The 26,548-nt window shown below is 35.6% G+C and overlaps 1 protein-coding gene and 1 long non-coding RNA gene across 3 annotated transcripts; both read left to right on the top strand.

Moving 5' to 3' along the window:
* The first annotated feature begins 300 nt into the window (after window positions 1–300).
* LOC141403642 (uncharacterized) lies at window positions 301–2,602 on the top strand. The gene is made up of 2 exons (XR_012412868.1): window positions 301–556; window positions 636–2,602. It is a non-coding gene; the product is annotated as an uncharacterized lncRNA (long non-coding RNA).
* A 564-nt stretch (window positions 2,603–3,166) lies between these two features.
* Window positions 3,167–23,310, top strand: RabX4 (RAS oncogene family member RabX4). 2 transcript variants are annotated; one of them, XM_073986358.1, is made up of 5 exons: window positions 3,167–4,218; window positions 21,865–22,064; window positions 22,130–22,222; window positions 22,754–22,867; window positions 22,942–23,310. In XM_073986358.1, the coding sequence occupies exons 1-5, from the start codon at window positions 4,095–4,097 to the stop codon at window positions 23,053–23,055; spliced, it is 645 nt and encodes a 214-aa protein (XP_073842459.1). In that variant the 5' UTR covers window positions 3,167–4,094; the 3' UTR covers window positions 23,056–23,310. The 2 variants fall into 2 exon arrangements, with proteins under 2 accessions (XP_073842459.1, XP_073842468.1); XM_073986367.1 differs by lacking the exon at window positions 22,942–23,310 and having other exon boundaries at window positions 3,329–4,218; window positions 22,130–22,252; window positions 22,450–22,867.
* Window positions 23,311–26,548: the final 3,238 nt, after the last annotated feature.

Here is a 26,548-nt window from a genome sequence, read left to right as displayed (position 1 = left end):
TAATAAAAGCACAAAATTCATCTCTGTTGGATCGATGAATAGGTTCAAATGCTGATGAAAATATCGGATCTTTCACGACTTCCTCTGCATGGATTCAAATGCTGATGAAAAGATCGGATCTTTCACGACTTCCTTTGCATTGGTTCAAATGCTAATGAAAAGATAGGATCTTTCACGACTTTGTTTGAACCAATGTATGTTATGTTAACCTACCTTAACTTACGTTACGCAAGGCACGGCGTAAGGAGCGCATTTCACTGCCATTTAGGCAAGGGTCCATTTTCGTTTTTCGCGCAATGTGGCAATACCGCACATGCACAAAAGACGATCACGACCATCAAAAATAACACGAAGAAGGCGCCATTAAAATATTGCAATCATTTATCGAACGACACTAATAAGGAGCAAGACGTGCTCAAACAAAAGGTAACACAACCTAAAGCAAAGTTGCAAATTCTAATTTGCAAATATTTGCAAGTGCAAAATTAATGGTGCCGGGAAATTATAATTGTATTCCTGGCTTGCGAACACAAATAAAATTACCCAAAAGGGGTAGGTGAGTTTCTTTTGTCCACGATGTGGGAAAGACAGAAAAATTAATGAAATGATTTTGCAATTTTTTTTGTGGTTTACAGAAATAACCAGTGACGACACAAAACCTCGTGGTGCACATATCACGGTACCGTTACCTGGCACATCTTCATAGACCACAAGTTGGGAATAATTGGAATTGTTTCTGCCTTAAACCACCAATTTCCAAACATTCCCCAGTGGACGAAAATATTTCGTTGGTGTCCTTTTACAATTTTGACGCAAATCCAAATTAACAATTGCTTGCAAAAATTGTGCTCGTCTTGCTCAGCCTTTTGCCGTGACGTCATAAGGCAGAACAATTCCCCACCAACAGACGTTTGATTTCCTTTTGCGTTTTGTGCGACACGCATTTCTCTTGTTAGAATGCCAATAAGAATCCAAGTACCCTGCCGTAACACCAGCAGCGGTGGATACTGATCATACTCAATTCCATGAAACATCATTGTATCACCAGACCACATCACGTTACGAGCCTCCAGTGATATAACCATCATTGCACCGTCTCAATATTTTGTCGCAGCTGATAATTGATTTGAAGTGCTACCCCCCTCCACCACTACCATAGTCAGTAGCAGTCAATTTGTAGCAGCGCAGAAAGTTCCAGAATTCAAGTTGAACGCCAGATAAGTACACACTGTGAAGGAAAACAAAAATCATCATTCCTGTAAGTAGAGTGTACTTGTGCAGTTTGTGTGACAGTGATTTTTTTTTGGTTACCCTTTGTTCTTCGCCACAGGCGGGGAATATTGCGGTCCACATTTTTGCAAATTTTATTGACGGTCAGCCAATTTTATAAACAATTCCATAACATATTTTGCCAGCCATGTACCATGTTGGGTACATATTTATGTAGACGCGCAAAAAAAAAAAACATATTTTGATAGTGGTATATGTAATAATCAGATGTACGTGTAAAGGTGTTCCTCCGCATGGAACGGGTTAGGTCTAATCACGTGTTTTATCATACCGCGTTTATACCTATAAGGTTAAATAATTTAATTTTATGCAATTCTAGATTTAACCTAGATTAACCACGTGATATATTACAACACGTTTATATTTACAAGGTTAATTTTTTTGTGATTACCGATTTAATCTTTATTGATCACGCGTTATGTTAAACCACGTTTATACCTACGAAGTTAATTTGCCATTGCGATTTTTAGATTTGATCCGAACTGATTATTAAGATTAATCAGGTGTTTTATTAACACACGTTTATACGTACGAGGTTAAATTATTGCTGCGACTCTTGATTTATACAATATAATTCAAAATAGTTGTTTTTGGGTATTTTTACCCAATATTTCCTTAAACTAATTTGAGATTCCATCAATTATAATCATTCGGAGGCACACGCTTATACCCAATATTATTTCGACATTGTTTTTAATACTTTTTTTTCTGCTTCCATAAACTAAATCAAAGAATTGATCTGTCGTTAAAACTTAACGTAATGAATTTTTATGTGTTTTCTAAATAATTTTTAAGAAATATTTGAATTATTGATCGTTAAATCTCTTTGGTTAACTGAGGGTTATTTAGCCCCACAATTTCTTGTCCCAAATATCTTTAGGATGGAAATTTTGCACCTTCTCATCGAGCTCGATAGGCAGGATTTCTTTTTTTTTAGAGTATAATTACCACAAAAAAAAAAAAACAAAAAAAAAAAACCAAATGATTTAATGAAATAAAACAAAAAGAAAGAAAGAAAGAAATAACAAAACAAAAGAAATCAGAAAATAAAAAAAATATACACAACTCTTTTAAATTGTTATACTTAAGTCACAAGAGGACATGCCGACCCCTGCGAAGCAGTCTTCAGGTACTTGTATAATTTCTTTTGTTTTCCCCCTATTTTGTATACCCCGTAGTATACTAGAGAATAGTCAATCACAATTATTAACTAATTATATGATCCCTATAGAATTAACACTTATCTGATAAGTTATATATAGTTGTTGGACTATTTAGTCCTATAATAAATTTATTATAATGAATTCTGAAATAATCCTGGATTTAAATATGATGAATTGGTAATCAATTAATAAGGTAATGTAAAGCTCGGTTAAGCCAACAACAGTTAAGGGGGCTCTCATACGATATGAGGCCCGACAGGGGATTTCATAATGGAATCCAGAGGGAGGGCTACATAGTATCCGAAACACCTATGGGATACTAGAGATTACAGAATGCATAATTAAGTATGGTGATTGCAGCTTTCTTGCTTATTGAACGAGTGACTTGGGAGTTTGTACATGTCAGGGCAAGGCCGAATGAGCAAAGCCGGGATAAATAAATATAGAGGCATGCCAACGACACCTCAGCATACCATAATGTAACTCAACCACGCTCTGAGCATGTTACATGTAAAAGATGTCATGAAATCACGTCATCGTCTGGAATCCCTTCAAATTTTGCTGGGAAATCAAAGCAACGTCAGTCCAATGCTCAATGCCGCAAATCAACGTATGGGTGTAACAAATAAGTAGCTGTTAGCATTTCACTGTGAATACCTTGTCAAAACAAATATTCACCATATGTTTAGTTACCGCTATTTTCAAATACTACTGTTATTATACATCCGCTCTAACCGATATATCAGACGTAAACAAACCCCTAACAGACGACAAAACCAATAAAAAGAATACGAAATAAAATAAGGGAGAAAACAAGTGGCAAAAACACCCAACAACCATCTGTTCTGCGTTGGCTGGCTATTTCTACCCTTATCTATGTTGCTTGCGTGCACACAAAACTGCTACGAGTGGCGAGTTGAAGTTACATTTCATAAATATTGACAACCAACACCATTGTCGGTCGCCACCAACCACCACCTTTAACAACACTTAACAGTCATGCTGTCATAGACTCCAAAACAAAAAATAAAGGATATTGATTTTCCAACGAGTGACTACTACGACGACGACGTATACCAACGAACGGATTTTAGAAACCATCAAATCAAAGTTGAATCATACTTTTTCGCTCGCGCAAAAACCAGCAAACATAAGCCAGGAGACTGGAAAAATGCAAACTCTAGTGAAAAATACAAAAAATTAATAATTATACAAAAATCGAATCCAATAAAAGCTTAAAAGAGTGCAATGGAATGAAATTCCATAAAAAATATTGAGTTTTCTTAATACAAAGTGAAAAAAAATGACCAAACACTAACAAAATCCATATCCTTTGGATGTCTTACAAAAACGAAGAAGAGGAACAAGTTGCAAGAAAAGGCCTAACAAGTGATAAAAGATACGTGAAACTAAATACTTTGTTGGAAAAGTAATCATTATTGAAACAATATTGTGAAGAAAAAACAAATAAAAATCTAACTATTATAAATACTTAGTTACCATTTTCCTTGCCCACAACATATCCCCCACACACACACACATACATACACACATCTACAATCCTTGTTAATTTTAAATTACTTGCTGAACTCTTCTTTGTGGCAAAAAAAAAACTACAAAAAACACAGATTTTCATCAAACATGGCTTTAGATTTTGTGGCGACCTATAAAGTTTTGGTTTTGGGCGATTCCAATGTTGGCAAGACATGTATTGTCCACAGATACTGTGATGAGAAATATTACGACACATACATCTCCACAATTGGTAAGTGACGTTGTTTGTTTCTTCTTTCTTTACATAAGAGAATCATTAACTTTCCTTCAACGCCTATCGTCTATGACACAAATAAATAATTAATTGCTACATCTTGTTAGTTGATACTGAGGTATGTACGTTTTTATGATGAATCTCGTTCAGAATATGCTTAGACCTAATACTGAATTGGTTTCTCTCTCACTCTCTTTATGGCACTAAAGATGTTTGAGCTTGTAATGAATTGCCATTTAATTAGTGTTCAATATCTGTTCTCTCTCCCCCCCTTACTTGTAAGGAAGATTTATTCGGACATTTAAGTATGCCATTAATTCCAATTGTAGTAATGTGTACATGCACATGAGCTCATTTCAACAATCCAAACAAGTAAGGAAAGGATCAAAGTCAGAAGGGACGACTATATGATACTTTACACCACCACGATTTCAATATAATTTGCCAAAATTTTTCTACACCAAATTGAGTCGCATATTCCAAATTTAATTTGGCGAACTTATTTGTAGTTCGTATTTGGTGGTATTTTTCACATTGCATCAACATTGGACTGAATTTGCTTGTTTGGTGTTCTAGATCAAATTCCGCCACACATTTCAAATTTCATCATAGCGAGGTTGGTGTATTAAATACCTCAAACCGGGCGGAAATATATATGGGACTACCCCAATAAAAGTTCTTCTTATCGAGACCGGGCTTCCATCGCTGGAAGACAGAGTAATTGAAATCAAAAACAAGTAAGAAAAGTCTATAGTCGGACGGAGCCGACTATGGGATACCCTATACCACTATCCCTGGACAATCGCTCTCCACGGAACTTCTTTTCAATGTTTGTGAAAATTTAATTATAAAATATCCGAGATGTAATGTATAATACTTATGACCAAAACCAAAAAGTTATTTAGCATGACAAAGACATTTTTGTAGCATGGAAAATTTAGTTCACACAAACTAAAATGTAATGAAACACACTTATGTAGTACTACTACTTCCGTTGTTTAACCGCTACGTTATTAAAATTTTTACCAATTTCACACAAAAGTTTCAGTCTATTTAACCCGCTAAGTATTATCTGATCTTCACGTTGGTTTGTACGCTTCTTCTTCATCATAAACTCAAACTTTGTTTAAAATTTTGCGGGTTATTATTTTGACTTACAGATCCGCTACAAAATTGGTTAACATTTTGTTTTTGGTCCATTTCATTCCCTGAACATTTCACGATCACCAGCAAAAACTAATCATTTCTATTCTGGCCCGAACCCAACCTTCTTAAAAAATTCGTTACAATCGGTCGATAATTGCGGCCTTAAGCTTGTTTACAATTTCTAATGGACGGACACACATCGCTAAATCGCTTTATCTCGTCGAGATATGAATTTTGGTATACCAAATAAGGGGACTAGGACGAATATTTCATGGTGTTACTTTTGAAGAGACAATATGTAGCATGGGATAAAAATGTGGTTCTCTACACAGAACCCATTATACATTAGGCAGTAGGCCCGTTATCTAGCAAACACTTTATTGCAATTTACATCAGAGGAAAGGTCAGTAGTTTTTTTCCATATGTAGGCTACTTTGCGAAATATATATGTCCTCAAGGAATTAATATATCGACCAAAAATAAAATTTTTATATTTTTCATGCATAAGTAATGGTCCATTTCACCCGCTAAAGAATATCAGATCATCATTCAAAATTGTAGGCATCTTTTTCGACGTATACTCTTACCCGGTGCAAAATTTCGTGACTATTGATGTATAATTGCGACTTCTAGCGAGTTTATTATTACACTACAAACAAATCACGGAATATATTAGGCTGTAACTCTGCTATCTGATCATGCACACCAACATAATTGGCATCAAATTGAAAGGTCAAGCGTTCCACTTTCAAGTATATCTCACTCGTCCGGAATGTCACTTCCAGGAATTAAGATATAAGCTGTATATTAAAAATTTTCACACTTTTCACACAAAAGTTTTGGTCCATTTAACCCTCTAAATATTACCCGATCGCCATCTCAAATTGCAAGCTTCTCCTTTGTGATATACTCTTACCTTATTTAAAATTACGCGTTGATCGGACTATTATTGAGACCTACAGAGCCGCTAGAAAATTGGATAAATATTATGTTTTTGGTCCATTTCACCCACTTAATATTTCACGATCATCACCAATAAGAATAGGGATCTATTCTGATCTGAACCCGACCTCCATACAAAATTTCGTGACGATCGGTCCATAATTGCGGCCTGGAGCGTGTTTACAATTTATAATGGACAGACGGACGGACGGACGGACTGACGGACGGACGGACACACATCTCAAAATCGGTTTATCTCGTCGAGATATGAAGATTGGTATACCACATTGGGGGTCTCCGACGAATATTTCGCGGTGTTACATGAATTTTTACCAAAACAAACTTATAATACCCTTTTCCACATTGTGGTATAGGGTATAATAAGTTGTTAACCAAAATATTGTCATACAACTTCTCCATAATAGATGAAGACGTCTCCAAGATCATTTCAGCCAAAAGAATACCTAAAACACCCTCAACTTTCTATGATTGAGTGAAATCCAATATTGTAAACTTCAACGCTAAACTTACGAAATATGACAGTATTCAACCGTTTGGCTATTCTCAGAAGCAACTTGTGATATATCCTTCTCTACACATAAAAAAGGAATGGAAATTACTTTTCACAGATGCCTCAAGATCATAAATCGACTCAGAAAGTCATGTTATGTACATCGTTGAAAATATCTATAGGTCTATCTCGCTTCCTTTTGCATGTTACATACAAATGTACAAAGATCTTACCACAGTGTTGGTGTAGGAAATCAAGGAAATCATTGAACAAAGGTTTTCAATTTTAGCAACTCCCGTAATTTTACCGATATTTGTCGATAACACAATAAATGAGTTAGAGAATCAATCGCACTACAGATCCGCCTGATTGGGCAGGGCCTATCCACCATGTGGTGATTGGGATGACTCTCACGGTAACACCCAAGCAAGTGCTGCAACGAAAGCATCTCATTGTGTTGTTGAACTGGGAGAATATTTGTTTCCTCATGTAGATGGTCCACTGAAGACATGAGGAGGCATCATATTGCTGTTTTCAAGGGGGCATATTCACATAAACTCGGGGACCAAACAGCTGTCGCATAGTTTACCACAGACTGACCTATCGCGCTATATGTGGCCCACTCATATATCGCTTATTTACTCAAAGAGTAACACATCTCAAACAATCCAGTTTCGGGGAAAACGCATTTTAAGTTGGCGATAGAAATTTGACTTCCCAACTTAAAATGATTATTACAGCAAAACTAAAATAAATGCTTGAACCATATTTTGCAAACAGATAGCCAGATATCAGTGTTAAATTTCTGTGCAAGATCAACCATGATTTGAAGTGTTTTAATGCTTCATAAACTCAAAAACTTTTGTGTTGTATTATACGAAACTCGTAGTAAATGAGTTGTAACTCGTCGAATTTTAGAGATATCAGCATGAAAATTTGACACAAGATAAAGTAGAAGTCATAGAAAAAAAAATGGAAATTCTAACTCAGAAATCGCATTTTTTAAGTTAATCCACTCTTTGAGTAAATGAGCACCCCAAGTGCTGCCGGCTAGGGACTTGAGGTCCTTGTTTCTACATTTCAGATTGTCGCAGATAGCTGCGGCGTGCGCGTACTGCGAGAACGTGCTGTCGGCTTTGACCCCTAGAATTTTTGGGTAGTTTGTGGTCGGAATTCTCTATCTGCATATTCCTCGCGTGGAAAAAGGTGGTAAGATCGGTCCAATAGGAGTTCAGTCTTTCACAAATATCATCAGGGAAGGTAAGATTAAGATTAAATTTATTGAGCCATTTAAGCAATCATGACAAAATTTATAGAGATTTTATAATATAAAGAGAGACGTAAGATTATAATGTATCATCGAAATGTACAATATTAGTTTGTGTTCAGCACCATGCTTTAACAGAAGTAGAGTGGACAACAATAATGTGAGGATGTAATGTTTAGAATTCTTTGCTCCCGGGAATAATTTTGTTTGGAGTGTTATTAACTCAATTAAACTTATAAACTAATACAAAATAAAATAAAACAAAGGAAATATAAATAAATAAAAAGATCAGCTTGTAAATCTGTATTTACCCCCTGTGCAGGGAAGGTAATTGACACCAGGATCGTACAATCATCCGCATACGTTACGATCTCGATGCCGTCTGGACGGGACGAAATACAGGAGAGGTAGATGTTAAACAGTTCCGGAGATATCACCCCACATTGGAGAACTCCCTGTTTCCCTCTACGGGGCTTGGACTTCTTTTTCCTGAATTTCACGTACGACTGGCGTCCACATATATCATTGATTATCCAACGTTTCAGACTTGGCCGGAGGGTTGTCTGCTCAATGTCCTCAAACTGCTTGGAGTGCTTGACTGTATCAAAAACGTTTGATTAGTCAAGCGCCACCATCACTGTTCTATCACACGGCTTTTCTAGGTCGAGTCCTCCACAAATGTGTGGAGATGCCGTGCAGCGCTGTTGTCGTGCTGTGCTGCTTACGGAATCAATGTTTATGTTCGGCAACTGGATAGCGATTTCTTACGCTTGGAAGGACTAAGGCCTCAAGGGTCTTTGCTACGGGCGACAAAAGCTAAATCGGCCTGTACGATTCACCTGCCAATTTTCTAGACTTTGGGAACATAAGGGTGGCTAACGACAGGTTGAGATCTTTAGTGAGATACTCCAATTTCAAGTCGATCGGAGCAAAATTGGATGAGATATGACCTTTCAAAGTGGAGAACCCGTAGTGGTTTGTGTGTTTATGCGTACTTTATTGGTTTATTATACCACTTCTTTTTGCATAATTTTAATGTACCTCACAATGGCTACCTGTTGGGAATTCTCTGAAATGAATTCACTTGAAACCTATGAATGAGACTCGAAGACGTACACTGGCCTATTAAATTCTAATCCATATGGCGAGGTAGAAGTCATAAAGAAGGAATGTATCGGACACGTCCAAAAGCGTATGGTTTCCCGTATTCGAAGTTTAGTAAAAAGTAACAAAAAGCTTGGTGGCAAAGGAATGTTGACAGGACAAGCTCACAGTCTACTATGGACTTGCAATTCGACGCCATTCGAATTCAATTCACGATATGCATAAGGCAATATGGGCGACATTTGATCATTACAGTTCAAGCTATACAAATCTACGTCCCGAGAGATGTCCAACCGTTGAAGACTCGTGGTGTTCATATCAACGGGCTCGGTCAAGAAAAGAGGCTTTCATACACGATTACAGACCACTTCCATCAAATGTTTTGGATGCTATTAGACCTATATACAATGATCTAAGTAAAGAGTCTTTAGTAGAGTGGGGCGATTTGAACATCATCACGGGCGCCTGGAGTTTCTGATTCTTGGGATTGTACTGAGCAAAAAAGTCAACTAGACCATATGTCTACGGTGAAAATCGAGCCCCCGGATTTTCACTTGAAGCTTTTTTTCAAGGATTTTCGGATATTTTGGCATATAACAACCAAACCACTGATATTTTCGATACAACACACAGACAACAATTGTAGCCAAGACAATAATAAAGAACTCTCTAGTACATCGCAAAAGCATTGGAACGCTCCTTCAGGCAGTTATGGCCTCGAGAAGGTGCACATTTTTCGGAAAATATCGACAAATGACACTGTGCTACAAAATGGGACTCAAATTCAGTGGGTGGAAAATCCCTTTCGAAGATGAAAGCCCTTGGTGAGTGTACTAAGAACCCAAAAGGAAATTTTCACCATAGGTCAAGTTTCCGAGATATCGCGTGATTAATGGTTTAATTTTGGCCCCTTAATTTGCGAGAAAATAGCTTTATATCTCTGTTAAGCGTTATTGTAGCTTCATTTTGAGATTACATGTCTGCAGTCAAATCGAGTGGTGAATCTTTTTGTAGAATATTTTATCCCTCTAACTCCATTCCTTTTATGTCCTTTTCGTCCTTTATTTTTTGAACCGTAGTAAAAGTACAACAAGACGAGATTTTACAGCATCCAAATATTCTACAAAAATGTTGTTCAGAAGATTTTAGGTACGGTTCTCATTGATGACCAATCGATATTTCCCCGTTTTCATGGTCCTTTTTGACATTTACCCGTATTTGGTTGAGAAAACTATGTTTTGTTTTTATGTATATTCGTTATTGGTCTGTGGTGCATCTGAAATACTTACCACAAATAGCTCTTGTAATGACGAACACGTTAATAACAAATTTTATTGAAGGAAAGATCCGGTTATCTAAACTTTTGAACCGCATATTCTGATATCAAAACCGATTTTGGAACCGGTTTTAAGTAACCGATTAATCGTATATGTATATCATTGGAAAGCTAATAAAATGGTCAATCAAATCAATCACTGGATTGACGTGGTTCAAACTTCTGAGTTATGGCGAAATTAATTCATTCTTGATGAAATTAAGTGCATGATAACAAAACAACATAACACAAATTCATCTCACAATAACTCAGAAGTTTGACCTATGGCATAACTGTCTTTCCAGATTTATAAAATATCTTATGCCCGTAATTTCAACACGTAGCTATCTATGAGTTCACAGATATCTCCCGTGTAAGCAACATTTTATAATTTCAACGCATAGGTAACGTTACCGAGTCAAAAACGGCCGTGTTACTTACACCAAGGATTTTACCTGGTTAATCGTTTCCAATGTGTTAAAAGTTGTAAAACACTTCTATGTGGCAATGATTTTGCGAAATCATAAATGAAAATCACCAATATTACCACATGATTTCAAAATTTACACCCCTCGGTAAATGGCATGTAGAAATTACCAAACGCGTAGGTAAAGATAACTAATAGGTAGCTACGTACCCGTTTACCCAGACGTTGAAATTACGGGCATTAATCGGCTTTCATCGCCAAAAAAAAATTTTTCAACCCAGTGATATTTTACATCAAAATAGGTTTAAGAAAGCGGTTTTTTGTTCTAGCATCGGAACCAAGAAAGTTGTAATCAGCTACTTGCTGTCATTTGATTGACCATTTTATTAGCTTTCCAATGATATACATATACGATTAATCGGTTACTTAGAACCGGTTCCAAAATCGGTTTTGATATCAGAATATCCGGTTCAAAAATTTAGATAACCGGATCTATCCTTCAATAAAATTTGTTATTAACGTGTTCGTCATTACAAGAGCTATTTGTGGTAAGTATTTCAGATGCACCACAGACCAATAACGAATATACATAAAAACAAAACATAGTTTTCTCAACAAAATACGGGTAAATGTCAAAAAGGACCATGAAAACGGGGAAATATCGATTGGTCATCAATGAGAACCGTACCTAAAATCTTCTGAACAACATTTTTGTAGAATATTTGGATGCTGTAAAATCTCGTCTTGTTGTACTTTTACTACGGTTCAAAAAATAAAGGACGAAAAGGACATAAAAGGAATGGAGTTAGAGGGATAAAATATTCTACAAAAAGATTCACCACTCGATTTGACTGCAGACATGTAATCTCAAAATGAAGCTACAATAACGCTTAACAGAGATATAAAGCTATTTTCTCGCAAATTAAGGGGCCAAAATTAAACCATTAATCACGCGATATCTCGGAAACTTGACCTATGGTGAAAATTTCCTTTTGGGTTCTTAGTACACTCACCAAGGGCTTTCATCTTCGAAAGGGATTTTCCACCCACTGAATTTGAGTCCCATTTTGTAGCACAGTGTCATTTGTCGATATTTTCCGAAAAATGTGCACCTTCTCGAGGCCATAACTGCCTGAAGGAGCGTTCCAATGCTTTTGCGATGTACTAGAGAGTTCTTTATTATTGTCTTGGCTACAATTGTTGTTTGTGTGTTGGATCGAAAATATCAGTGGTTTGGTTGTTATATGCCAAAATATCCGAAAATCCTTGAAAAAAAGCTTCAAGTGAAAATCCGGGGGCTCGATTTTCACCGTAGACATATGGTCTAGTTGACTTTTTTGCTCAGTACAATCCCAAGAATCAGAAACTCCAGGCGCCCGATAACACTTTTTTCCTTCCACACAAATCGCCCCGGCCTAGTCTTTACTCGAAAGATGCGTTGGCGGCTTCAATCAAAATAGCAACGAAACGTAAAATACATCCGCAAAGCAGTCGTGGTTTATGAGCAAAATTATAAAAAAATTTAAGAGGTAAATGTACAATTTTCAAAATGAGAATGGAAATTGATGGTATTGACAATGTTTTTACGAAAAAACATAGTCACAATTGGTCATAAGGTAAAAATTGTTATCGTAGTAAAAGATAGTAGCTTCTTGAAGGTTCTGGAACAGGCATAATTCGTTTTCTAAACTAAATTCTTTGTAAATGACTTTTTCTGGTATTTTAATATCAATAGTATTATTTCATGTTGAGTTTTACTAATGTTGTGAGTATTTCTGAGTCTCGATATATGTTCCAAATACAGGGGAAAGTCTTTAGTTTACGATGAAAAATATTCCAGCTGCCCCCATCCGCCACCCGGTAATTAATACACTTATACCACACCTGTAAAATCGTCAAAATACCGAAAATCGGGAGGTACCTTTATATGGGGACTATACCTATACGTGGACCTATATTAAACATTTTTTTCCAAGGAGGTATTTTGTTCACTTAGAACTCAAAATACAAAATTTCAACCAAATCGTTTGGAAAATTTGTCTAAATTCATCAAAATACCAAAAATCTGGCGGTACCTTTATATGAGGGCAATACCTATATGTGGACCAACATCCACTAAAATTTGTTTGTCTAATTTGCCTCGTTATAAACCTATGTTAAAAATTTCAAGGCGGTAGCTCGATTAGAACTATTTTTGGCACTCCTTTCCATACAAGTGGGACCACTGTGCAACGCTTTGGATAATTTAGTGTTCCTGATGGCATTCGCAACATCATCCATTGTAAACTGTTGTGGTCCATCCTCGGCAGGAAGAGATCTGATGCAACGTAATACACTTCACTTCGCCCTGTCACTCCCGGGGTGCTCGACAAACTGTCTATTGAAATAACTCACGCACCTCTTTGTGTCAGTCAACGTAACGTAGCCAAACGTGACTGAGGTCCCATCTTCTTTATTTCCAGGGTTCAAGTGTGGCTTAACCGTCGCCCACAATTCACTTATACTGGCTCCAATATTGCAACTCTTCAGATGATTTAACCACTTGTTCCGTGTATGCTCAACGACCAACCTGTTAACTTCCACGACGATCTCTGAAGCTTTGATTAGTGAACTCTATGGAACTCGGCCAATCAGAGCCGGTGCAGGAAACCAAGCTCAACAACAACTGCAGCTTACGGCGTTGTGATGGCTACAACATACTGAGGAAGGAATGCACCAGAAGTAGAGGTGGGGGATTAGCTTTCCTATTGCACCAGTCTGATCAATACAGGCCTATCTCGCTTGAGGCTGGCTCTAATGACCCGTACATGGAACGTAGGGGGGTAGCAGTCAGGTGTGGAACTGTCGAGGTAGAGTTGCTGTACGTATACATCCCGCACATAAATAGCTGTACCAAGATTTTGGTAGTTAATTTTAGCGAAAATTCGTTATGTGAACCTTGCTATAGACATACTTATATAACTGATGAAGTAATTTTCATTACTATTTTTCAATTAAATATCGTAAGACTTTTTTTCTTGGCCAATTTCCCTTTGTTTTTAGAGCACTTTGCATAATCATAAATCGGTATTAATACATACAATGTATCTATTAAGTAGTGGAGGATTTTCACTTCTACAACATTTTATTTAGTCCCATTTCGATAGGACTTGCCATTTCCAAGCAAAATCGTGATAACCTAAAATAAACCCAAAAATGTGAACTTTGACCGCGATTTATTTCAAAATCCCTTAGCGATTTTTTCTTGTTTTGAATTTTTTGCATCTATGAACATTGCTGTTTCAGAAGCCACGAAAACTTCCCCTGTAAAGTTTCGGTTTTCACTAAAAGTTAGTTAAGGTGCACCCTTCATGACATTGTTTTATAACGAGACAATACAGTTAGTGCATTGTCCCAATTTGAAACTGGTAAACCCCACGAAAATACCATTAAGGTCAATCAATTTTCACTGCTACAACATTTTCTCTAATCCCTTTTTGATAGGGCTTGCGGTTTTCAAGCAAAATAGTGAAAACATAATAAAGCCCTAAAAATTTGAACTTTGACCGCGATTTATTTGAAAATCCCTCCGGCAATTTTTTTGTTTTTTGATTTTTCTCATCTATGAACATTGTAGTTTCAGAATCCGAAAAAAACTTCCGAGGTGTAAGCACCTTTCATTTAAAATTAATTAAGGCGCGCTGTGTGTAATTCTGGGTGTATCTGGGTGTAATGAAATTTTGGTGCCCTATTGTGGTCTTATCATAAAGAATTTCTGAAGGCCAATAGTGATAGAGCAATAGTGATAGAGAACTAATGCTGAGCAATAGTGAGTGTATACATCATAAAATTCTAGCAACCAATCTTGAATTCTTTTAAAATGAAAATCTGGCGCCCAATCCAAGGTATGTACACATGTACAATACAATAACTCTTAAGCCGTGTAAAGAATTCATTTTCTAGCAAAAGTTCATGAACACAACTTTGCCCAATGTATTTTGAAGCACAATAATCGATTTCCGGTCAGTTTTTTATACCATCAACTTTAAAGTTAACGAGGATACATACACTTTCAACATTTTTCGCTAAAATGGTGCACACAATAACTCTTGAAGGCTGTAAAGGATTTCGTCCATACTTTGCACATCGTAATATTTCTACGAGACATAGATAACTTTCGAATATGGAAAATATCGGTCCACCCCTTCGGGTACCTCCGATAAAAAATTTCGGAGAGGTGCAGTTTAAGACCTGCTCTCGAATCGCTTTGATTTTTGCAACAAATCATGGATGCAAGAGAGATGGATGCCTATCCCAGAACTATTCTTATTATTTGGGAAATCTAATACGAATTTTAGGTTCTGTCATGTTATAATATATCATATTGTCAAGGTATATTTATACAAGGTACAACAACTAACAATTTTACAAAAACAACATTGTTGTTATTGAAAATAAAATGTCAAAGAAAATATTCAATAATAGGGACGCTCTTAAAATGTTCTTAGGAAAACCATAAATACATTTTGAAAATCCTATAAAATAGAACAAATTTGAATCAAAATGTTAAAAAAGCATTCAGAACTGTCGTAGGGTTCTTTTTATTACACTTTTAGGATGAAAACATGGTAGAACAAATATAAGGTAAAGTTAATACTACAACAAATACAACTCGAACAACAACCACAAAGGAATTTGTTTTTGTTTGTAACGTTACTGCCAGTTGTATTTGTAAACAAAATAAGGAAATGTCTATAAATTATTGGAATTTAAAAAACTAATAATTATTCACATTTGGTTGAATATTTTGGAAAACATGAATGAAAATTAGTTACATTTTCAATTTTTATGTTTCCACATCATTCCACTAAATGCATAAATTCTCGCAGAAAGTAGAATTCTTGCAGAAAAGTTTGGGGTCGCTGGAAATTCATAGAAAAAGGAGAAGCTGTTTCAATGTTTTGTTTTAGAAATCAAAGAAGCACATGTTTATTAGGGCTTTATTTTTTTAAATTTTAACAAAATACCTCACATATTAACAAACGTTGTATCGCCTCTACAAGCGGTGATTTACTGCGCAGCTTATCGTTCGAACTTGGAGGAGGTTACATATCATTGATATGAAGAAGTCTTTCTGGGAAATGGTTTTTTACGAATGATATATTTTTTTCTCAAAAAATATATGTCCCTAATGTACATCGAAATAGAAATAAATGTATAAAATGTCATATGAAATTTGACACTAACACTACAACCCAGTTCAGTCAGCTGGGTATTGCTGCTACCTTTTCTTGTTCTACCATGGGATGAAAAGAAGTATTCCATGGTAGCAAATTTCAGATTTTTAAATTTCATGAGTAGGCCCATGATGCAATAACAAGGTCACCCTATAAGCCCAGCTGATGTCTTCTCTAGCTATCAAAATACATTTTTGTTTAAAATAATAACAATAACAAATATTTTACTTCAACCAAAATAATACTTCTACAACATTTTTATTTGAATTGTGCCAATAACATTTGGTAGTTTTATTCTTTTTTTGTGTATTCCGCGCTACAAAACATTTTTGACATTAAGAGAAGACTAAGGCCTGAATTTACAGCTTATTCTCACTCCAACTTTCTTTAATATACCTATAGGTATATGGAATTTTGTATGTACCTATGTGTTTGTTTTTCTGTTCAATAAAAAACCACAACATTTGTGTGTATACTATAGAGATAGCCAGTGAGTTCTTACTGAGAGCAAGTGAGCACACATTTTAAAGTGTTTTACATTGAATTTTACGCTCCCTTGCTCTCAGTAAGCCCCACTGGTGCATGTGTTTGTTTTTCTTTTGTGCCTTTTGGGTTTGTATTTTTTTGCACCCAAACATATAAAATGTTTGCACACAAACATAAAATTGTTTCCACCCAAACATATCTTTGTTTGCACCCAAACATATATATCTTTGCACCCAAACATAAATATCTTTGCACTCAAACATATATATGTTTGCACCCAAACATATATATCTTTGCACCCAAACATAAATATCTTTGCACCCAAACATATATATGTTTGCACCCAAACATATATTTGTTTCCACCCAAACATATATTTGTTTGCAGACCCAAACATATATTATGTTTGGGACTGTTGCAAACATATATATGTTTGCTGCAAAATATGTTTGGGACATATGTTAGAGAGGCCGTTTTTTTTTGCGTGTAGGTGTTGATAACTGATTATATTCATATGTAGGTTAGTTTACCCCTTTGTTCCAAATAAAACACGAATAACGAATATCTTGGAGGTAAAGTTTATTTTTATTAAGAGTAGGTTCATGAAATTAAACAAAGCAACTTAAGTTATAAAATATTGATGTGCTACACCAATATTATGAAGGGGTTCTGATGAGCCAATTTGGTTTTGCAGAAGTCCGTGACGAAAATACCATTGTTTTGTTTAGGTCACTTCATAAAATAATTTTATACATTTGAACATCAGCACGTATGATTATTGTTAATTAGAAAAAATTTTAAAAAGAATCATACGCATTGGAGTTGCAACGATAACAATACAAAATATCTTAAATAAAAGTGCTTAGTGATAAGCGAGTGAGTGAGTGACGCCCAGACGTACGCCTAAAGCTAGAAGCTTGAAATTTTGAGTGTGGGTTGAAGTTGGTGTGCAGGGGTGAGATAAGGCTGGGTTTTGGAAATTCAAACAGGAAGGGTACGAAAAGGTACTAAATATGGTACCATTTGTATTAGGCAAACCGGAAGACCTAGAATTCTGTAATTTGGAATGAGAGTCACAAATGGAGAGTTAGAAAGATGTACCAAAGGGATTTTGGAAATTCGAACCACAAGTGTACGAAAAGTACTAAAAGTTACTAAATTTTGTATCAATTGTGTTTTTTAACGGATATAGGTAGAATCTTGATATTTGGTATGGGAATCATGCTTGGGAAGTGGTACTGATATGAGGAAATGGTTTTGGAAAATTTTATTTATCTGTACGAAAAGTACTAAATTTAGTACAAGTTGGATTTGGGTGAACGGATAGAGCCGAAAACCTGAAATTTGGAGTCAGGATTCCTGTTGCAGTGTAGTATTCAGATATGGAGGTAGTTTTGGAAAGTGGTACTTACGTGTGCGAAAAGTACTAAATGGTAGAACTAGAATTCTTAAATATGAAACTAATATTAATGTTTGAGTATAGAATTGAGGTAGATTTGGAAATTCGTACTTATGGGTACGGAAGGTACTAAATGGTACTAACATAACATAACATATGTTCCCACAACATCCCTGAAGGGACAAGGGAGACTTCTCTCATATCAATGAGTGCACGCCGATTCATATTGGCTCAATGATATGGGACCTACTTTTTATTGCCGAGTCCGAACGGCGTGTCTTACGACACCACTTGTAGAGAAGTTTTTCATGGCTTAAATACTCAGGAAATGTCGCCGGCATTACTGAGGGGGAATTTTGCCACCGTTGAAAATTTGATGTTGCTTGGCCTGGGATTCGAACCGCAGACCTTCTGAATGCAAGGCGGACGTGCTAACCATTGCACCACGGTGGCCCCCTAAATGGTACTAAATTTGTTACAATTTGGATATGGGCGAACGGATAGATCTGGGATCTGGAATCCTGAAATTTGGAAATAAGATTGCTATAGGGTGTAGGATTTAGGTAGTTTTGAAAATTCGTACTTATGTGTACGGAAAGTACTAAATTGTACTAAATATGGTACAATTTGGATATGGGTGAACGGATAGAGCTTGAATCCTGAAATTTGGAATTAACATTGCTGCGGGAATGTAGGATTGAGGACGTTTTGGAACTTCGTACTTATGGGTACGAAGCATACTAAATGGTACTAAATTTGGTACAATTTGAATTTGAGCGAACGGATGGAGCTGAAATCCTGAAATTTGGAATTAAAATTACTGTTGGACTGTAGGATTGAGGTAATTTTTGAAACTCGTACTTATGAGTACGGAAAGTTCTAAATTTTGTACAATTTGGATTTGGGTAATCGAATAGAGCTGGAATCCTGACATTTGGAATTAAGCTTGCCATTGGGGTGTAGGATTGAGGTAGTTTTGACAATTCGTACTTATGGGTACGAAAAGTACTAAATGGTACGGACAGAGCTTGTATCCTGAAATTTCGAATTAAGATTACTGTGGGAGTGTAGGATTGACGATGTTTTGGAAATTCGTACGAATGGGTACAGAGCGTACTAAACGGTACTAAATTTATAGAGCTGCAACCCTGGAATTATGAATTAAGATTACTGTTGAAGTGTAGGATTGAGGAAGTAAATTACTATTATTGGACATGAGTAAATTACAAGCTGGACATGAGATTTGCGGTTGGTATAAATGGTTCATATAACAAGTTAATTTTTTTAAGGCTATACCCAGGTAAAATGTTATTGAAATACTTACTATAAAGCTACAAACACTACTAAAGGTACGAAAATGGGTCTTTGGTTTATTTGTTTACAAGAATGTATTACCTACTGATGACAAAAACACTTTTAATTAAAATGCCTCAAAAATGTGACTCGCTGTTGATGCGTAAAGGTGAGATACGGCTGATTTTTTTAAATCGAACTTAAGTGGTACTTAAATAAAATTTGATATTGATTAAAATTGGTATTATTGCAAAAAAATCAGAGTTTGCCATTTCCATATTAAATGTTGTCTATTTGTTTTTACATGTATTTCCGCATACAAAGTAGCGGATACTTTGCTAGTGTACTAATAAACAAGTGAGCAAAGAGTATAGCCGGGACGGGGCCGACTATGTGATACCCTACACCCCTGTGCATAGGCATTTCGCTGATAAACACTTCTTTTAGGGAGATACTAAAGTTTTTACCTATCCTGGCTTATATACCAAATGACTTAGAGCTAACCAAAGCTGGAATATTCGTCAGTAAAATTCAAATACAAAAAAAAAAAAACAAGTAAAAAAGTATCAGTCGGCTTTGCCGACAGAGATATACCCTCAGCCTGTGTATATTTAAACAATTTTTCCCAAAAATACGTATGTATTTAGGGCGTTTTAAAAATTTTGGGCGTTTGAACCGACAAAAACATTGATTAGGATTACAGATCAAAATTTTTGCGGAGGAGATACTAAAAGGAATGGATCGACATTGACCGTTATGGAAGTGGATCTCCAGCCACAACATATGGTGCCATAGGGGGTTTTTACACTCTTCGGGCTGTTTGCTCAAGAATTATGGACTTGTCCCTAAAAAACTTTTACCATCGTAATTGAGTCAGCGAATGCAAGTTGCTTCAACAAAAATCAAAGTGATTCGATTGCAGGTCTTAAAGTGAACTTATCCGAAATTTTGTGTGGGAGGTACCGGATGGAGTGGACAAATATAGTCTATATTTGAATCTAATCTATATCTGGTAGATATATTAGGATGTGTAAAGTATGGACCAATTCGGCCATCCCCCTTCAAGAGTTACCGTTGGAACAATTTTTCCGAACAGTTTTGAACTTTTGTGGGGGAGGTACCTGAAGGTGTGGACCGATATGGCTTATCTTCAAAGTTAAACTATGTTTGGACAAAATATTACTAAGGCCAAATTTTGGACCGAATCGGCAGATCCGTTCGAGAGTTATCTTGCGCTCCAACCACCTCACACGGTGTCATAGGGGTTTTTTTGCAACTTTCAGGCAATTTCCTCAGGAAGTATGGACTTGCCCCTGATGAAACTTGTACCGTCGTATGGAGGGCAGTAAATTCAAGTTGGTAAAACAAAAATCAAAGCGATTCGAGAGATGACCCTAAACTGAACTTTTCCGAAATTTTGTGTGGGAGGTACCCGAAGGAGTGGACCGATTGAGTCCATATTGAAACCTTTTTTAAGTCTGGTACACGTTTCACCATGGGCAAAGTATGGACCAAATCGGTTACTCCCTTCAAGCGTTATCGTGCGCACAAATTTTCCGAACATTTTCGAACTTTTGTGGGGGAGGTACCGGAAGGAGTGGACCGATATAGCCCATCTTCGAACTTAAACTAAGTTTGGGTAAAATATTACGAAAGCCAACATTTGAACCGCATCGGTTTATCCGTTCGAGAGTTATCGTGCGCTACAGCCAGCCAGACAGACGGACAGACGGACGGACATGGCTAAATCAACTCCAAATTGTCTGAAACACATTTCGTCCAAACATACTTGGGGTCTAAAACCATTATTTCGATGAGGCACATTTTGCCCGTATGAAAGTGTATATACCCTCGTTAGCATAAATGCTGAGGGTATACAAAATGGAAAGGTGGTATGTACGCAATCCTATATTGCATCATTGTAAAGGCGATTTTTTGCTCTTAAATTGACGGGCTTTGCTTTTAGAATACCCCTATTAGAAGCCGAGATATTAGGATAAGAATAAAACGTTGAATTTTCCCATCAAAATTGCGACCTGTAGCGTGATAACAATGTTTAGATGAACAGACTTGAATTTGATGGAAGAATTTGAATTCGAATCGTCTTCGTGAAACAGGCCATTGATGTGCATTGAAGTACGTTCTACTACTGAAAACCAATCAGTGTTGGATATAGGTTAAATAAAGTTAAAATAACTTGTATAACCCTCAATATAAATCAGTGGCGCCCAATAAATACCATCAAAGCAAATGCAAAAACTACTCAGGATGATCCTTAATATACTCTCTTTGCAAAGAAGAAAATTCCTGATATAAACTTTTCCGGGAACCTAAAAAATCCGGAAATTTCCGATCACAAAACTTTCGGGAAATTCCAAGGCGATCGTTCATCTTCGATAAAAATCTTTAATTGAAAACTGATATTTGTTAACACAAATGTTTATTTTGTGTCTCGGGAGCAACTGTAAATGTTAATAGAAATATTAGTATATTGATATTTAATTTAATAGAAATATGTAATATTTTTTTAATTATAGGTATTGATTTCAAACAAAAACTTATCAATCTGGATGGTGTACCGATAAAACTACAAATTTGGGATACTGCCGGTCAAGAACGCTTCCGTACTTTAACAACAGCCTACTACAGAGGTGCTATGGGAATTCTATTAATGTATGATGTAACAAATTTGGAAAGTTACAATAACTTATCGTACTGGTTAAGAAATATACAAGAGGTATGTAAATGTAAAATAAATAAAACAAATGGAAAAACCATAATTGTGATATTTTAAAATTTCAGAATGCATCACCGGATGTTGTAAAAGTCTTGGCGGGAAACAAATGTGAATGCTCAGCAACACAAAGAATGGTTGATAAAGAACGGGGAGAAAAGGTAAAATATATCATAAGGGTTGTTGAAATTGTTCATTCCTTTGAAAATACGTCAAATCAAACAAATATTAGCTCTGTTCCTTTACGTGCAAGAATCTTCAAGTTTTACCACTTTTTACTCGAAAAGCGTTCCTTTACTTCAGACACCATACAATCCATATGGTAGCAGTTTACAAGTTTTACAACTTTTGCCGGTTTTACTACATATTTTTAAAAGTAAAGGAACAGGCTTATTTTTGTATAAAAGTGGTGTTTACACGTCGTGATAAGATTTTTATGTGTTGTCGAAGACGTGGATTCATTCTTTTTCGCTTCGGGTGAACATCCGCCATCGTAGAGATCTGGAGTACTATGATTCGGCAGTTGGCGATGAATATAGCCCACAAAGAATTTCAACTACTTATCCGTCTGTTGTAAAAACATTCCCCCCGTTTTCCATCATGGATTTATGTTGGGCTTCTTACTGCTGCTAAATTTACTAAAAATCATATAAAATTCTTTCCTTTAAATGCTTTTTTGGTTTCAATTTCAGATTGCTGAGAATTTTGATATGCCATTCTTTGAGGTATCTTGTAAAAATAATATAAATATTGAAGAAGCATTCCTATCGTTAGCTAGAAAAATACGTGAACAAAGAGAGAGAAGGGTATGCTTTGCACATAACATAAAACATAAAAGAAAAATAACTAACAAGAATTTTCTTCCCATCTTTCTTTTCAGGGTGAAAACTTTGATAATGATGACAAACCACAAGATAAAAAGTCACCTGGCTCAAATGGTTTAGGTACATTTAGTTTAGCCAGTCTATCGGAGGCTAATCGCTGTGCTTGTTAAGCATTGATATTCATTCACCAGAAAAAAAAACACATTAAAGAAATTATAATTATTTTAAATTAACTTTTTAAGAAAATGATTATTATTAAAATTAAAACAAAACTACATTAATTCTTGTAAACACAAAAACAATTGCTACAAAACAAAAAAAGCAAAAAAAAACACAAACAAACAAATTTTGTCCAATAACAAAAACAAAACAATATATATTAATAAAAATTTAACAACTAGCAAACATTTTACCAACAAAACAAATGCCAAAGTGATAAATTATATTCCAAAATAAGAACACTCGCTTCAATTGTTAAAAACAAAGCGCCACCCATTATGATCCACAAGAGTAATGTGGTGGGTTCAGAAGTTTTTATTTATAACAATAATGGTTAAAGAATTAGCGAGGCGGTGTTGAAATGATAGGGTGCAATAAAGCCGCGGATTCCATGGGATACCCTAATGTGAGTGTTATAGATTTCATTATTAAATCACTGAAGTGTGTTAAATAAATATTTATGAAATGTTCTACAGGTCCTAGACTATCGCCATTGGTTTCAGAAGAAGATCATTTGTTTCTACATAGCGCCATGTTTAAAATTGTCTTTCAGGAACGATTCCATTAAAGTGTCCTCATTTTATTTTGCCTAACAGATTATACAGTCTATTGGCCTTTACTTGGAGTGTGTCAAACATGGTTCGTGTGGAAGATGTGTTTAGGGATTGTGAGATTATTGTGATTGGGATGGTGATGTTTGGAAAGGGAGCTATAGAAAATTGTCCTGTTCAATTTGTCTACACACAAGCAGAGAAAGAAACGTATAAAAAACAGTAATCTTCGTAAAGTTTTAAAAGATTGTGACATTCAAATTGTCCTGTTCAATTTGTCTACACACAAGCAGAGAAAGAAACGTATAAAAAACAGTAATCTTCGTAAAGTTTTAAAAGATTGTGACATTCAAACGAGTTAGTTTTAAGTTAACTATGTTCCAGAACCTGCAAGAAGGTACTATTTTTTACTACGATAACATTTTTTTCTCTATGTTATCGGGAAAAATCGTAAAAATTGGTACATTTTTGTAGTTCTGGAACAGACCAATATATTATAATATATGCTCTGTTCCAGAACCTGCTGGAAGCTACTATTTTTTACTACGATAAATTTTTTTTCCTTTATGTTATCGGAAAAAATAGTAAAAATTAGTAGATTCTTGCAGTACTGGAACAGACCAATAATTATTAGCAGAGAAGGGAGTTTTCTTAGTATGGAACCTCAATGTGCCATCGCTGGGAGTTGCCTACATATCCGAATAAGTTATTTTTTATTTATTATTGTTTGACTGCAACTAGTTCATTAACCCCCATTATTATGAGTATTCTTTTGTTATATTTTTGATTTACCGAACGGATATATTGCGTTCCGGTTGACATAAAGTTAGAAGTGATGATTGGATATCAAGGAGGAGCTTCTTTGCATTAACTTTCAATGTAAAAATTATGGTGCCCGGACATAACTCCCACGGACATAACTCTCAAAATGATTACATTCTAACTTCTACTCTATAATTTATAACAATTTTTATAATCATTAATTTCAAAATTAAGCAAAGAAATAATTTTGAAATTAAGAAAAATTCGTTGGGAGTTATGTCCTTGAAGCAAAGCGGACATAACTCACAAAAAAAAAAATGCGGACGTAACTCCCAACGATTTTTTCTTAATTTCAAAATTATTTCTTTGACTTAATTTTGAAATTAATGATTATAAAAATTGTTATAAATTATAGAGTAGAAGTTAGAATGTAATCATTTTGAGAGTTATGTCCGTGGGAGTGACGATTTTAATTTACATAAAAAGTTAAAAGAAGCCGCTGGGATATATAGGAGAACATCGCCAACACTACTGATGGATAATAACAATCAACCAATTTTTGAGACAGTACATATAAAGAATACATGGAAAAACTATATTGAACAACTATTTACCGACGATAGACGCTCAATATACCAACACAACGGAAATGCTAATCTATCTGGAAACCCAATCACTAAATCAGAAGTGGAATATGCCATTCTATCATTGAAAGATAAGAGATCAACGGGACCTGACGAAATTCCATCTGAAATTTTAAAACTTATAGATGGAGACAATGTGTTATTGATTGTCCGCCTGTTTAACTATATATATGACACAGGTCAATACCCAAACGATTGGCTAATATCAACTTTTATACCGATACCAAAAAAGTCGAATGCAAAAAATGCTGTGAATACAGATTAATTAGTCTCATGTGTCATATTTTAAAAATCTTTCTTCGAATAATACACACGAGAATATACTCTAAATGTGAAATTGCTATGGGAGAATCCCAATTCGGATTCAAAGAAGGTATGGGTACCCGGGAAGCTCTATTATCTCTTCAAGTACTTGTTCAAAAATGTAGAGACGTTCATAAGGATGTGTTCATATGCTTCATAGACTACGAAAAGGCATTCGACACTGTCCAACATGATAAAATGATTGACATACTGAGAGATATTGGAATTGAAGAAAAGGAAATTAGATGCATACGCAGTTTATATTGGAACCAGACGGCGAGACTTGAAATAAACGGCGAATTGACAGACGAAGTTCTCATATCCAAAGGTGTTAGACAAGGATGCATATTATCACCCCTCCTCTTCAATATATACTCCCAACGAATATTTCGTGAATCAATTGAAAAAGAACGCATGGGCATAAAAATGTACGGCAAAATGATAAATAATATACGATACGCCGATGATACCACCATGCTTGCTAGCAGTATATCTGATTTAAAAAAAACTCCTACACAAACTGACACACACAAGCGAAATATATGGTCTCAGGATAAATATAAAAAAGACAAAAAATATGGTTGTCAGTAGAAACGATTTGATTCTTGATACAACACTACAAATAAAGAACGAGACTGTCGAACGTGTAAAGAACTTCAAATACCTTGGTGTTCTAATAAACGACAAATGGAATACATCAAACGAAATCAAACGTCGAGTGGAGATGGCCAGAGACACATTTTTCAAATATAAGAACGTACTAACAAATCACGAGATAAGTCTAGCAACAAAGATACGATTCACGAAATGTTACATTTGGTCTGTGTTATTATATGGAGCTGAAACGTGGACAATTAAAAGTGCAGATGAAAAGAAAATCGAAGCGTTCGAAATATGGTTATATCGACGAATTTTGAAGATACCATACACTGCTCACATAACAAACCAGGAAGTACTGAGAAGAATGAACCAGGAAAGACAACTCCTACATACTGTCAAATCCCGAAAAATCTCATACTTGGGTCACCTTATGAGAAATACAAAATACAAATTTCTACAACATATTATAAAAAGGAAAATAGAAGGAAGCCGAAGCAGAGGCAGGAGAGAGATATATTGGTTAAAAAACATTCAAGACTGGACGGGATACAGAGATGAAACCAACTTACTAAATGCCGCTAAAA

Source organism: Musca autumnalis, unplaced genomic scaffold (genome assembly GCF_047663935.1).
Source record: "Musca autumnalis isolate F117 unplaced genomic scaffold, ASM4766393v1 scaffold_1, whole genome shotgun sequence".
Taxonomy (NCBI): Eukaryota; Metazoa; Arthropoda; class Insecta; order Diptera; family Muscidae; genus Musca; species Musca autumnalis.
This window is presented reverse-complemented; position numbering and strand designations above follow the sequence as displayed.

What these genes read in the sequence shown, in the direction of transcription:
- RabX4 (XM_073986358.1), top strand. Translation starts at nt 4,095, where the DNA reads ATGGCTTTAGATTTTGTGGCGACCTATAAAGTTTTGGTTTTGGGCGAT. An exon ending in CACATACATCTCCACAATTG is followed by an intron (nt 4,219 to 21,864) that starts GTAAGTGACGTT and finishes TTTTAATTATAG; the next exon opens with GTATTGATTTCAAACAAAAA. An exon ending in GGTTAAGAAATATACAAGAG is followed by an intron (nt 22,065 to 22,129) that starts GTATGTAAATGT and finishes TTAAAATTTCAG; the next exon opens with AATGCATCACCGGATGTTGT.